Below are 15,194 nucleotides of genomic sequence, written 5' to 3'. Positions count from 1 at the left end.
TATTTTACTACCATTTTATCCTATATCCTATATTTGCACGTAACATGTTATACGACATCTTTGTTTTTCATAGTTCTATGTGACACCCACTATCGGTGCTAACAATATTATATGTATATCAGCTGCTGATTCATTACACAAGTGCAAGGCGACGACTTTGGATGTAATCGATAACAATTTACACATTTTAATCGTGTGTATCAAATATTCTTTAAACGGTTTACAGCTAAGTTTCAGAAATTATAAATAAAATACCAAGTAATGTATTTCTATTAAAGTTATTAATTATATATTCCATAAGTATATTATGAGTCTCGAATAATTAAAATGCGTATTCAATTATTAGCCATCATTCTTTTGTATCTATTCAAACAGTAATAATAAAATAATAAATAGTGTTTGATTTAATTTATTTGACATTTTTACTAGATTCAGCAAATCCAAACTTAAATTGTCAAAAACATTTTCTTTTTTTTATGGTTGTTTCCATGATTACCTATAAATATAACAATATAATAACCAAAATGTTTAACTGTACTGGTTTTAGTTTATTTTAAATAATTAACTCATATTTATACAAAAATTATTTAAATTTTTTCAACTCTTACAAAAAAATTTTTAAATAAGAAAACTATGATCTCCGTAAATGTACGAACGTTCTGAAACAGTATACAGTGATATCAAATAAATGTAAGAGATATCAATTACTATTTAAATTAAATAATTGTTATTCATATAACATACTTTACTATTATGTTTATAAGTAATAACTACTAAGTATATTCCATGAGATTGTATATTATTTAATTTATATACATTTAATCGGTATAGGTAAAATTAAAAATAGATAAATCCGTCAAGATAAAAAACGTGTTTTTTAATATTTTTTTTATTTGTTATTAACTCTGATATAATTTAAAACTAAATAAAAGTCGTATTATATTTCTGAAAAATTTAATTTACAAGTATATAATATACATATACATATACATTTTTTTAAATAATATATAATACCTATAATATTATACGCACTTTTATTGCTTTCACATTTTGAATACATATTGTAACGTATTTCTAAATATATAATTACTTCCGTCCTAAACCACATTGACATTGTAGTTTACACATTCAATATAATCCACCCTTCTGTAGAAACACGTAGTTCTTTTTAATATTCACGGTCAATGTTCAGCCCTACGTGTCGCATTTTCCGGTGAAATGGGTACTCAATCACCTCCATCCTTCAACACTCACAAAAGTTTCATTCAAAATCATTGAATCATAACATTGTATGACACGAGTTTAAAGATTATAATATTTTCAATAGACGCAATAAAAAACTTACTGTCGAACATTTTCATTATTAAAAACGCACTCTCAAATGCTTAATTCTTTTAGTGTCGAGTTACGTTATGGACTTATGGTACAGCAGCTTTATTGAAACCCGGAAGTCAATAGTAATCTGCATATTATATAGAAGAGAGTATATTTATATTTCGACTTTATATCATGAATTATGAACCTTGTATTATATAATTAATATTTAGTAAAATGTTTTCGACAAACCTAATAAAAAGAGATCTGTCGTTTGTTAAAACATTAAAAAAAATTATTACATCAATAATTTTAATCGGCTGAAAAAATATAATTTAAAAAAAAAATTATTTTATTTGATTCAAATAAAACACAATAATTATCGTGTAACATATTATAAACAATATTTATAATATTAAAAACAAATAATAATTTGATAATTATTCATAAGCGAAACCCTTTTACATCAATCTTTCGAATGAATAGTTCTTTATTTACTTTAACTATGAATAGTCATAATATCAGTCAATTTAGAAAACATAATATTGTCTTATAATATATAAAGTTCGATGATTTACTATTCGCTGCTTATAATATTATTATATTATTACATTGTTTAAAATGTTTAAATTACATTATATTTTAATTAAACAGAATATTATTTTGAAAATGCAATTGATGATTAGTAAATACATATCGATTATCGAACAAATAGTTATTTGTTTATCATTATTCGAAGATAAAAGTATAATTATTTCAAGATATCGAAGCTTAATAGAAGAGCATACGGTGTACGAAAAATTATTATCGACATTACCTATAATTTATAAATTCTTAAATAATAGGGCTATATAGGTTAATCATAAAATATATTTTAATTAAATGGATAAAAAAATTATAGCTTTGTTTTAAAATGTATACTTCAATAGTTTTATAAAAATATTCCTCACATTCCAAATTAAAAATTAAAATTAAATTAAAAATATTAGTCGTATAAATTTTATTAACAATAGAAATTGGCTAAAAACGTATTCACATTATTGTTTAATTACGTCTTATTTAAATACTAATACTTCATATTATTTAGAATTGTGTAAAATGTCTTAATTTTTATAAAATTCTACCGAAACAACGAGGACGCATATAGTTAAAATAGAATCATTTTTGTATGCGTTATCCAAATAATAGTCAACGGTGGTCGGTGTAAACAGTTGTTGACTGAAGTATGGTTAGAAGCAATCGTCGATTAATTAAAATAATAAATTATAATTAATAATAACAACAATAATATGATTTAATAATAGATTAATATTTAATTTTGTTTATATTTTAATAAATATTATTTGTGAATTTATGATCTCAATGGTATACTAAACAGGACGCGCAGGTAAACCTTTATGTAGCCTGTATACTTTTAGAACCATCACGACGTTTCGTGACATTTCGGTATCTATAGTAGTTGATCGTTGATGTCAATTACATACCTACCAGCTGCTGCGGTCGTGTGTTACGGAAAAATTTCGATTTTTATTTTAAGAATCGCGTACCGAGTCAACAGTGTGCAGGCGCGGGGGGTGGTGTAACAGGGGGATTTTTATATCATTAAGAAACGCGAAAAACCTATCGCTGCCACCACCGTCCACCAGCCGCCGACGTCGCGGAGAGGCGGAGATAATAATTATATTATCGTAGAATAGATCGTCGTCGACACGACTTATCGCAAGCGGGTCGTTCGCCGACCCGCGAAATATCGTTTTTACATTATTTATTGTACACAAGACATATAGGTACGTCTAACGCGTTTGGCACGTGCTAACCCCAAGTCTTCGGTAATCGGTTTACCTCCATATAATAATATTATCGTGCACGCTCACACTGCAGCCGTCGGCGTCTCTCATTACAATATACCACCGCAATAATTTTTATATTACAGTCGTCGTCGTTGCAATCAAATGACCATCGTCATCGTTACCGCCGCGGCACGCAGACAACTCCACCCGGAACAATAATACAACAATGACCGACGGGTTCCGGACAGAATGCAGCGTGAACGGTGCCGGCGATCGCCATCACTGGCCGATCGCTTTCGGGGCCTCGCGCCGACCGAATAAAAAGTTTATGACGGTCCGGAGGCCCGTTGGACGAGTCGGCGAAGGACCGGATTTCCGGAAACCGGGCAATGGGATGCTGCAGTTGTCGTCGTCGTCGTCGCCGTCGTCATCGCCATTGTCACCGTCGCCATCACAGACGCATTCGTCCACATCGTCATCCACTCCGTCGACACAACAATGCTACTACGAGCCGTTCCGTCGTCCCAACCCCAACAACGTCGAAACCTGTGAGGCCATCGAATGGGAAGTCATGTCCAAACACTTTGCCAGGTGAACGATTTGGTCGTACATATTCTCTTTAGGTACCTATACCTACCCCGGACTACTGTACAGCTTTTCAAGGGCTGATCGCAAAGATAATAATAATATGTACCTGACATGTTACGGTGGGTTTGGGTAAGGGGGAAGGTGGTTGAGTAAGTCGGTCACGTTTAAATTTCATCGTTTTTTCATTTAATTTCGAAGATTTTTACAATCTACGCGAATTCGATAAAAATCTGTGTAGAGCTCTGAATTGGATCAAATTATTATAGATATACAGGAACAGGTAACTACAACTATTACTAACGAGAGCGCAGATTTGCACCGTTGCAGCTTGCATCCGTATTTTACTCAAAAACCAACAACAAATTTTGATCGAATAAGAATAACCATTACCACTGTCGATTATCATTCGCGCGCTAGTTCGCTACCATACCGTCGAAGGCTATAAAATATTATACCCATTAGGTTATATTATAAAGTTTAAAATGACCTACAAAATACGTCTGTATTTGTTAAATTATATTTTAGTATATATTTCTAGAAATTTAATTTATTTGATTTTCAACATTTAAGGCAACTAAGGTTATCCGCAACAATCGATATTACGATAACTTTGATAAATATCCTATTTCTGGAGTTAAGATTTATGTGTGGAATAAGCGTTATAATGTCGTTAGGTATAAGGTATTACAAATTACAAATCAATTGTTGTCATTTATAATTCCCATATTATAGATAAGAAAGGTTTATTGATGCTCTGTCAGATTAAATCAGTTAATGTCACATCTCAGTGATTACATTGATGACTGAAAATTTTTTACTGATAGTTTTTACAGAGGTTTTTACTTATTAGTTATTTTTTATAATTTTAATATGCTATTCCGGATGTCTATACCGTCTAAATTTTTAAGTTGGTTTTGCTCTTTAGTTGAATGTTCCTTGTCACTGACCGTTTAATATAACTGTAATGGATGTGTTGAATTTGAAATCAATGATGAACCATTGTATACGTAAATAATTTCGAGCGGAGACGGTCTGACAGAAATTATTTCTATAGATATTCTATAAAAAAAAGCTATAGGTATTTTTTTTTCTATTAGTATTATTACTAATTAGTTGATTGGACGTATTTATATTATATAATATTAATATATAGCTGTCATTAATTTATAATACAATTAATTACCGACATAGTGTAGATAAATTAAAGTAAGTTAATTTCAACATTTCATTGTATACTTATAGTAATAATAATATAGGTAATAATGTATTTTTAATTTTTTTAAATCCCTAAGTAAAACTCATGAAGTACCTTAGATTACAATAATTACAAACTTTACAACTGATTGTTAACATTTTATCAACCTTAAAAGAATTAATTTTTTTTTATATTTTTGACTATTTATATATTATATAATAAAATAGTAATAACTTATTACTAATAAGTGTTATAACATAAGTTTACCTTTTATGTTTATAGCAGGTTCAACTTTTTGATACAAATTTATAAAACAATTTTCTATTTATTCGAGTTTGACTTAAACATAATTGAAAATGACATTATACGGTCTTTGACGTGTTATAAAATTAAAAGTAAATTATTATAATCACATTTTAGATTACTTGTTAATTACAATCTATGATATTATTTTCCAAACAAATCGTGTACCTTTAATAGTTGAATAGGTACATCGATATCAAAACATTAACATAACCTTATTATATTATATTATTGTAATGTGCGATGTTGTTATGATACAGATTGCCACCATTTATCAAAGAGAAAAATGCGAAACAGTTCAACGGCGGATATCCACAAACGAATATACCACAACATCATCATTTACAGTATTACAGCGATCTGCACAAATTACACCAGGTGGCATATGTAAGTAGTATCGTGTAAAATAATAATAATTTATTGTAGAAAGATTATAATATTATATCAAAAATACGATAATCTGATTAGAACCCACGGAGTTTGTGTCGTAGTTTCCGTCTATAATAATCATTAATCATCATAATAAAAAATTAACTAATATTATCAACGATTCGAATATCATATATAGGCTACCAGGAACACTAACGCTAGGAAACCAGTGGCGCCGGCTTCAGCTCATCAGCCGTGCTGCAAACCGTGGCAATGGAGCCCATATGGAGGACCTGCCGGGACGTTTATGAACGCGTATTACCTGTCGGAGCCACAGAGGTACGACAATCACGCTAAGAACGTTATCTTGGAAGATTCATTAGTGCAAGTGGATGAAACAGACAAAGTAAAGTAAAATAAAATATTAATATAATTACTATAATAATTATATTTGTCGGTATTAGCATAATATTATTATTATTATGTTATATACTTATGTTACTAAATTGCGATCTACTTTTTTTAAAGAGTTCTTATCCGTTTGTAATAATACAATAAAACAAAATAAATGTGTATAGACCTGCTTTGCCTATGCCCCATAGTACCGACACCATGCGTCATGAGCGTAGATAGAGAGCTCGAGTAAATAACTGAGTGAATGATTCATAAACCCAATTATATACCTATGCATATTATATTTCTTTAAAATATTATGATGTTAATAAATAACTCTGTTGCTACAAAATTAAGACATTAGAACTGACGGATGAGAAACCATTTTATATTAAAAAAATCGTTATTTTACGTGTGAATTCCAATTTCGCCAAAATTTATAATCCGGATGCTTATAAAAATATTAATGGATTTACACTCAACTTTTTCATTTAGAATTCCACTTACTGTCACTCGCGTACTTCACCCTCGTGGAAAGTTGTTTGCAAATTGTGGGGCTGTTTTTTTGTCTTATACTTAGTTATTTCAATCATAAAATACTATAAAGTGAATGTACCTTATACCTGCGGAAAATAATAATAATTTAAGGTGTTTATAAATTCTCAAAATTAATATACTTATTTATAACAAAAACAATTAATTTTTCTCATATTAATATCATTATTCTTACACCCGGGAAGTATAATATTATATAATAATTATTAACAATAATAATAATATAATATATTTATATTATATAATAATATTATAACGTCGTTGTATGAATAACAATAATTATTATTTTTAAAAAACAACATTGGGCATGGTGTTCTGTGGGGTTTCGCATCATACAGCCAATCAGCGCTCTGCTGACTACTAAACTACTTTTCTATTGGTTATTATTATTATAATTATTAGTGGATGCGTTTTAAACTGTCTTAACTATTCGAGTCTCAAGATTAAGTTTGTCAGTCGTAGTTGGAACGCAGTGATCTATATTTCAAAGTCCAAACCCCGCAGGGTCGTTCAAAGCACCGAGCCGTTGACACATCTCATATATGTCGACAATAATAATTGATTCATTGTCGATTCTATATACTATATACATATTATTCTGAAGTGGGTTATGAGCAATTGTTTAGCTATAGGTACGCTTTAAATAATTATTTTAATATATTATAATATATATAATACATATACTTCGTAATTCAAATTTTAAAAGAGACACAAAACTTATTTTGTGTAACTTCTCATGTTCAAGGGAAGCTTGAGTTACCTTCGGCGTCACTTAGGAAGTGACAAAAAATCGGGACTTGCTTTTATAGTATAGATTACGATTTAATTATTATAGTAATGTATACTTATACTTATACGATACATAGTAGTGTAATCTCGGTAACTCGAGGTTCACAGAGGGAAAAGAAGATTCGACTTATTAAAAATTTCGAGTTATCAAAAACTTTAATTTTTTTTTTTTAAGTTTAAATTAATTTAGTAGTTTACATTATAAATTAATAAAATATACATACCTACATATTATTTTTAAAAAATTGGTCCAAAGGTTATTGTTTATTTTTATTTAAAACATTGTTCCCTATTCTATTTTCTAAATAATCTAGTGGTTTAAATAAATCTTCCATACCTTCATTGATTTCAATATACGTGCGTATAAATACGTAACTTTTTTAAATCAAGTGTCGCTTTTTTACTTGTGATGTTACAAGGTTGTTTTTGCAGGTCTTCGACTTCTTCTTTATCATTGTCCAATATATTGGAGACGATACTTATTACTATATTTTAGTACTACATGTATTTAGTTCTAAAATTGGATAAGAAAATTCAAAATATCAAAATCTTGTTTAATTAATTATCGAGTTAACAAGATTATTTTAACATCAAGTGTTACCGTTATTTGAAGGAGAATTTTATTTATTCGAGATATCTAGAGTCAAAATCTAAAAACATATTTTTGTAATAATACCGTAAAACGATAAAAATATACTTATAATATTTATATACCACAGGGCATAGATAATCAATTAAAAAATGTCATTGCGTATTGTTTAAACAACATAATTTTGTCCAAATTTGTATTTAAAGGTACCAACTAATTACAATTTGCTACCAGAAACCACCCCATTTTTAAAAATCCTAGTAAAATTTTTACTGCCCTAAATAGTAATTAACCTAATTTTACAAATTAATTTTCGACAATAATAAAGGTTATTGAACCTTATTTGTATACCTATATTATGATTTTAATTTATATTATAAATTAGGTATAATAATTTAATATGTTGTATATTAGAATATGAAAATAATCTCAACACCCCCCTATCCCCCATAAATCCTATACCCGGTAGATAAATGACATATTTAAAGCGCTGATGATAACAATATTATAATATATTATATATTTATACATATTATATTATACCTAGAAATTAAGTTATATTATTATACAAATAGCTGTCGTCGGAAGTCTGGCACACATACTTGGACAACCGTCAGTCCGAGGGCGTTTACGAAACAAAGATGGCCATGTGGCGTAGGCTGTCAACGCTGATCAAAAGCTGGGCGCCCGGCTGCGGCCTGTATTTGGTCGGGTCCACGATGAACGGTTTCGGTGGCGACGTTAGCGACGCGGACTTTTGCCTGCTTACCGGCTGCACGGCGGCCGCGGGGGTCAACGCTGGCGTCCGTCAACACCGAACCGTGACTGAGGAACGTCACCGAATATGTGCCGTCGAACGGCTCCAGTGGCTGATGGGATTGCTCAACCACGAGCGTATCAACGGAAAGGTCGGTACTGCGGAAATGCGTATCGTGTACGCCAAGGTACCCATACTCAGGTTTCGGTGGATCGGCTCCGGCGACGACAAGATGGACGTGGACTTTTGCTGTAACAACGTGGTGGGCATCCGTAACACCCATCTGCTGTATTGCTATTCGAGGCGTAAGTAGGACTATTTTAAAATTATATTCGTATGATAGTAACCCGACTGTATTGTGTAGTAAAATAACGATATTTCGCTAAATAGTTTTATTACTTAAGTATATAGTTTGAAAATATTTGAGACTTTAAAAACCACTCGTATATATTATGATAATTTTTTTTTTTTTATTAATAAGATTTTAACAGTATATATATTATGGTATCTAGACAATTATGATAGTCAGTATGTTAAACTAATACTAAAACCATTGTAAAGTGCATAATAATATTAATTGTGTATAAGTCGATTAAATAATGTTTGACTTTATACCTACTATAATTATTTATATTTTGTGTAATTTGGTATAGTTTAATAGTTAGAAGTTGTCCTACACTAAAACCTCATAATATTATCTACATTGGTAATGCTTCTTCAGTGGCGTATTTAGATTCTGGAACTCGGCTGAGAGAGATGGAATGTTTAACATTTATTAATACAACTTAAGTTGCCGATTCCACGCTCACTTATTAATCATATTTTTGAGTTTTTGATTTAACAGTTATAAGTTTTAATTGGGAAAAATAAAAAAATAATAATGGTAAAAATAAAAAATAATAATGGTAGCCATAGTTACCAAACATTTAAAGCAGAATAAATTAAAATTAAGACTCAATATTGTACAGCAGAGTGGTTACCCGTTTTTTTTTTTTATTCGATTTGAATTCGAATATTTCATTATTATAGATATACAATTATTAACACAAAAAAGCCAAGGGACAACTCTTAGGGAGGATGATATTCCAATCGTTTTCCTCTAATACTTTACTGGTTTAATGTATTATTATGTAGTAATACTAATTTATTGATATTTACATAATTTAATTTACTGCACTACGTTGGGAAGCGGTGTATGTGAGTGTAGTGAACTGTCAACTGATGACGCATATTTTGAATTATAATTTATAATACCTACATATTTGCTTTTTCTCTATACCACCACAAATCGGTTTGTAATAGTTTTAATGATTTTTCAGTTGATTACCGGGTAAGGCCATTGGTAGTGACAATTAAACTGTGGGCGTCCAGTCACAACATCAACGATCCGAAAAAAATGACGCTATCCAGTTACTCGCTAGTGCTGATGGTTATCAATTTCTTGCAAAGTAAAATAAACATACTTTACTTAAACTTATAACTTAGGGCCCAGATTACAACTCGGTGTATTATTTTTTGGTGTAAGGAAATATTTATTTTAAGTAGGTACATAATACGTTTCCATTTTTCAGGTCATTTTTCATTGTTTGAGCTTTTTGTTAAATTAAGAAATTTCAAAATATTACAAGAAATATTGTTTTCTTAATGTTTTCATTAATATTTTTTAAATATTTTGTATCCATTTCTAAGTTTGGTAATTTGTTTTATATTATTGTTAATTTAGTTTTAATAAATTTAATTTATTTAGTTTAGAAAAAGAAGTGTTAAAAATTCCAAAAATAAACCGTCTTTTTCCTAATTCTATATCACTTACGTAATTACGTGCTTATAAAAAAAAAATTGGTATCTTTTTAAAGACATTACTGCATTGAATAAGCATTTTTGATTATTTTTTAGAAAATATTTTGATAGTTTTAAGGCATTAAATCTGGGCCTTATTTATAAATAATTGTGCATACTTTATAATATTATAAAATTTTACGCGACGGCGATGAATGATATGTATTATTTAATGACAATAGTTTCGACGAATGGCGATAACGCATAATGTTTATGGTTAATCGTTTGTTAGTCGACAGTCGTTGTAATCTATATTATGTCTGTATGTGTATGACATTATATTATGTAAATTTATTTGTATTATTCATATTTACAAGTATTATATTTGCGATTCTTAGGCGTTGAACCACCCGTATTACCGTCGCTGCAGTGCATATACGGCATGAAGTTCTCGGCCAACACCGACATCGAATTCGTGCACATGCACGAACAGTTGCCTAGTAGTGGTTGGAGAAGTGACAACAAACAGAGCCTTGGAGAGTTGCTTTTGCAGTTTTTTAAATACTACAACGATTTCAAGTGAAAACAATATATTATATTATATACTTAGTTAATACTTATTAGTTTAGGTGTGTGCCATCTTATTTTTTATCATAAATGACTGAATATTATCGGTATTCCGATTTCCGGCAGGTCACGAATTGCTACTCCTGAGAAAATTATAAATGAGAGGCTCTTTTTTCCCCCTTTTTAAAATAATTTTTTATGCGTGGTGACATTTATTTTTTTACTTTTCACAAATTATTGTCCAATTTTAGCTTGAGTTATTTTAAGCAAAACATACTCAATAAATTTTACTCTAATTAATGTTTTGTACAAATTGTTCATTAATTATTTTATACTTATAATCATATGCATACAATATTTTATATTTATAGATTAATCATAAATGTACTAATGAGTTAAGTATTTGATTATTATCCATTAATTTATTACTAATATATCGTAAAATATCTTAAAATTATTTTCAGAATAATCATTTGAATCGTAAAAACTTTCGTAATCAAACTGCTTTTTTTCTTTCGATTAAGTTTATTTTTAAATTTTAAATTTATAGTTATATGATCTACAATTGCATTAACCTTCATTTTCAATGATTCATTGCCTTAAAGTTGAAATGATTTTAAAAACTCCAAAAGAGTAAAGACCATAATATAAAAGATTACTGCACATTTCTAATTCTTTATTTATGTTTTCTAAAGTTTTATTTATAGTATTCAATTTCACTAATAATATATCATACCAATACCAAATTACAGAACTGTATGCGTATGAATTCATAAATTTCTTTTATTTGTTTCTAATGATTGTCATTTGCTCTTTGTCTTAGGATCTGAAGTTTTGTCAGATATTTCTTCTAACGTGTTAATTAATTCGGGTACTATTGATAATGTATTGCTTTGACTTAATTAAGTTTATATTCCCATCTGGTTTCTAATAGTGATTTCAAAGTTAACATAGTGTAGGTAGTGGTTTTTTAAAATATCCCAGTGTTTCGTAGAAGATGCAAACAAGCAATATATATATATATTTATATTTTATTATCAATACGCTAAAAAACTCAATTACCATGGAGGAACTTTGCGATATCAGATAACAAAAAAATTTAAATTGTGATACAAGCAGTGCGTATTAAATGCTTTGGATTTTTACTTAAGATTCATGCTTGAACCCTTTGGTACTGTCTTTCCATGCTGTCATTATGCATTTTTGATCTTCCAAAAGCGTTAGGCCTTGACAATTTTGCACTTATTTCCACCATAAGGTTAGTCCTGGGTGTTCGATAGATACTACTATGCCAATAGTGTGTGCGAGAAAGAGTAGCATGTATAATTTCAAAAAAAGTGAAAGGTTTAATTATTTGATAATATAAAACTCATTCATTTAAATAAATTTGAGGAAATATTAAATCCAATAGATATAAATATATAAAGAAATCATATTTAAATTATAATTTTAATGATTTATGTGTGTATGTAATGTATTATACATCAATGTTATCATGTAGAAATATTTATGAAATATTATTTGAAATTAAAACCCTGGTATGCATGCTTTTTAATCATAAAAAGTGTATATTATATTGTATTTTATATATATTAAAGAAAATATGCATATAAATTATTTAGTGTTCTGTATAAAAATAGAAATAATAAAATTTATTTACGATAACGCCATAACCCACGTATAAATCGATAGGTTTTTAAAATTCGAAAAAAGAAATATTTTCAATATCTTAAATTGATGTTAATTTTAAATCATTATTAATTTTTCTCTGCTATTTAAATTAACACATTTTAAGAAATGTGGTCCCACTCACATAAATGCATTAAATACATTAGAAAAAAAAAAGGACTTAAACGATATTATTATTTACGGTTTCAATTATACTATACATATGTGTATTTATTTTTAGTTTTTATAAACACGCGGTGTCTGTAAGAATGGGATCACCGATACCACTAGAAAGCTGTCGGATGGCCGACGCGGCAAAAAACAATCCGGGACAATGGAAATTCATAGGGATCGAAGGTTTGTAACAAAAGGGTTTATTAAATTTTATCGCTAAACATTAAAATAGATTAATTTTATATATACAAGTATGTACCTAAGTATTATGTGGTTTATTATGCAATTGAAAAATAAAAGCGTCTTACTAAAGATCCATAAGAGAGAAGGGTCCAAGAGGTAAACAAACATATACTTCTTCAATTTCTCGAAATACGTACCTATAGGTAGTTTAATAATATATTATTCGTGTTTTTATTAAAATTATTGATGAATACATTTTACCCCTGTAAAAATAATAATTTAATAATATGAGGTACTTGTATACGAAGACGATATTTGTCTAATATATGTAGGGTCGAATATAAAAAAATTCAACACCTGGGCATAATAATAAAATACATCCATTTTCGTTAAAATCACTGAGAAGCAACTTAATTTATTATTATATTAAACACCATTGAAAAGAGATGAGTTTTCTTCGCTTGTGGTTAATTTCATATTTTTATATCTAATACCAATACTTAGTACCTACCTATTTATATACCTGTATAAAATATTAAAACAGCATATATTTTTTCACTCATACATAGATATACGAGTAATATTAAAATGTATGTTATACTTATTGAATTAATTACATATTCGTAAAATTGTTAATTAACAATTTATTTTAGATACAGCATTTATTTTTATAGTGATTGTATGATAAAATTGTTTAAATATAATGGGATTTTGAAAATTTGTTGACTTTTTGGAGGTATTAAAATTGGCAATCACTGCCTAATGATATTATTTTAAGATCTAAAAATGTATGTATTATATATATAATAATGTAATATATATTATTATTTAATTATTATATATATATTTTATTATAATATAATAATATTATATTATTACATAATATAGTTTTAACTACTTTAAAAAGTTGATGGCAATTTTGTTTTGATTAAGAATTCTAAGTTGAATTTTAATAATTTATAAATTATAAAAAAAATACATCGACATTCGACTTGTTGATACAATTAATACGCACAAAAAAAAAATAAGAAACATTTAGTTCAGGTTTGACCGGGACTCCATGGTTTTGTCCGAATTTTTGATCCGGCTCTGAATATTTTAAATATTAATTTTATATAAGTAATATACATTTTTATATTAAATCTGTATCTAGCCCTTATAAGAGTTGGTCCCGTAGCTATCAGTTAACGATCAATATTCGTCCATCTTCTTCTGGTGTATTAGAAATTTAAAACTTAATAAAAAGTAATTAGTCGGTATAGTTAATAAGGACATGATGTAAATCATATTTTTGCCAAATAATGGCATCAGAGTTGTCCAAAATATTACATTTTTAATTGTTAATTGATACTTTTATTACCAATTGTCATGATAATTATTATTATTTTTTTTTCAGAACCTTTTGAAAAAACGAACACAGCACGGTCTGTAAATAACCATAATGTATTTGCTCAAATCAAAGATGCCATAAGTAATACTTACAATCGGTTAGAAGAAACGATGTCATTGGATTCAATATTTTGTTAGTTTGTAAAATAACAAGACTGAAAAAAAAATCATAAAACCACAAAACTATAAAATTATAAGAAAAAAATATTTATAAAAACGACAAGAAAACTGTGTGGCTTTCGTCTGACGATATTTATATAGCGTATTAATTACGAAAGAAAAACTTGGAAAAACCGTGTGATAAAAAAAAAAAAACTACAAAAAGTATATATAAAAAAAAAAAAATTCTTAGTGGATGCAAAAATTCAGTAAAAAAAAAAATTGTTCGAATTTATAGCGTTTAAGTATCATTATATTATATATTGTTGAATTTATATTTAAAGAAAAACTACCGCATGCACGACATCTGTCGAATATATCTATAACTTTTTAATTTGTTACTATTCTTATATATATATATATTACTTATAATATTATTATGAAAATTAAATATGTGCTCTTATATAATTACTATAGGTACTGAAAAATATTTGCTAGCGCGATACTGCACTGTTTAGTTAAATTTATCACTGTGTTGACTACGATGTATTTTGAATTATACGTATAGATTCTAAAATAACTTTTGCGTTATTATATTAATCTAATTTATTAATAAATATTTTTTTCGAGCAATATGAAAAAATGTTATTAATTTTTTATTGTTGCGCTAGTAGTTTAATCTTATTATATTCG

General features: G+C 28.2%; 1 protein-coding gene across 2 annotated transcripts; it reads left to right on the top strand.

The window, feature by feature from the left end:
* Positions 1–137: 137 nt before the first annotated feature.
* Positions 138–15,081, top strand: LOC114123164 (poly(A) RNA polymerase gld-2 homolog A-like). 2 transcript variants are annotated; one of them, XM_050202116.1, is made up of 9 exons: positions 138–258; positions 3,248–3,695; positions 5,451–5,577; positions 5,759–5,965; positions 8,461–8,947; positions 9,962–10,090; positions 10,820–11,000; positions 12,898–13,013; positions 14,410–15,081. In XM_050202116.1, exons 2-9 carry the CDS (start codon positions 3,331–3,333, stop codon positions 14,538–14,540), a joined length of 1,743 nt encoding a protein of 580 aa, XP_050058073.1. In that variant the 5' UTR covers positions 138–258; positions 3,248–3,330; the 3' UTR covers positions 14,541–15,081. The 2 variants fall into 2 exon arrangements, with proteins under 2 accessions (XP_050058073.1, XP_050058072.1); XM_050202115.1 differs by lacking the exon at positions 138–258 and adding an exon at positions 533–690.
* Positions 15,082–15,194: the final 113 nt, after the last annotated feature.

The sequence above is a fragment of the Aphis gossypii genome, chromosome 2, assembly GCF_020184175.1.
Source record: "Aphis gossypii isolate Hap1 chromosome 2, ASM2018417v2, whole genome shotgun sequence".
Lineage (NCBI taxonomy): Eukaryota > Metazoa > Arthropoda > Insecta > Hemiptera > Aphididae > Aphis > Aphis gossypii.
Note: the sequence above shows the minus strand (reverse complement) of the source record. Positions and strands in the feature narration are given on the sequence as shown.

Bases quoted from the DNA above. Each gene is read 5' to 3' on its own strand.
- LOC114123164 (XM_050202116.1), top strand. From the start codon at position 3,331: ATGACCGACGGGTTCCGGACAGAATGCAGCGTGAACGGTGCCGGCGAT. The intron at 10,091-10,819 runs GTAAAATAAACA...TGCGATTCTTAG, and splicing joins GGTTATCAATTTCTTGCAAA to GCGTTGAACCACCCGTATTA. The intron at 13,014-14,409 runs GTTTGTAACAAA...TTTTTTTTTCAG, and splicing joins GAAATTCATAGGGATCGAAG to AACCTTTTGAAAAAACGAAC.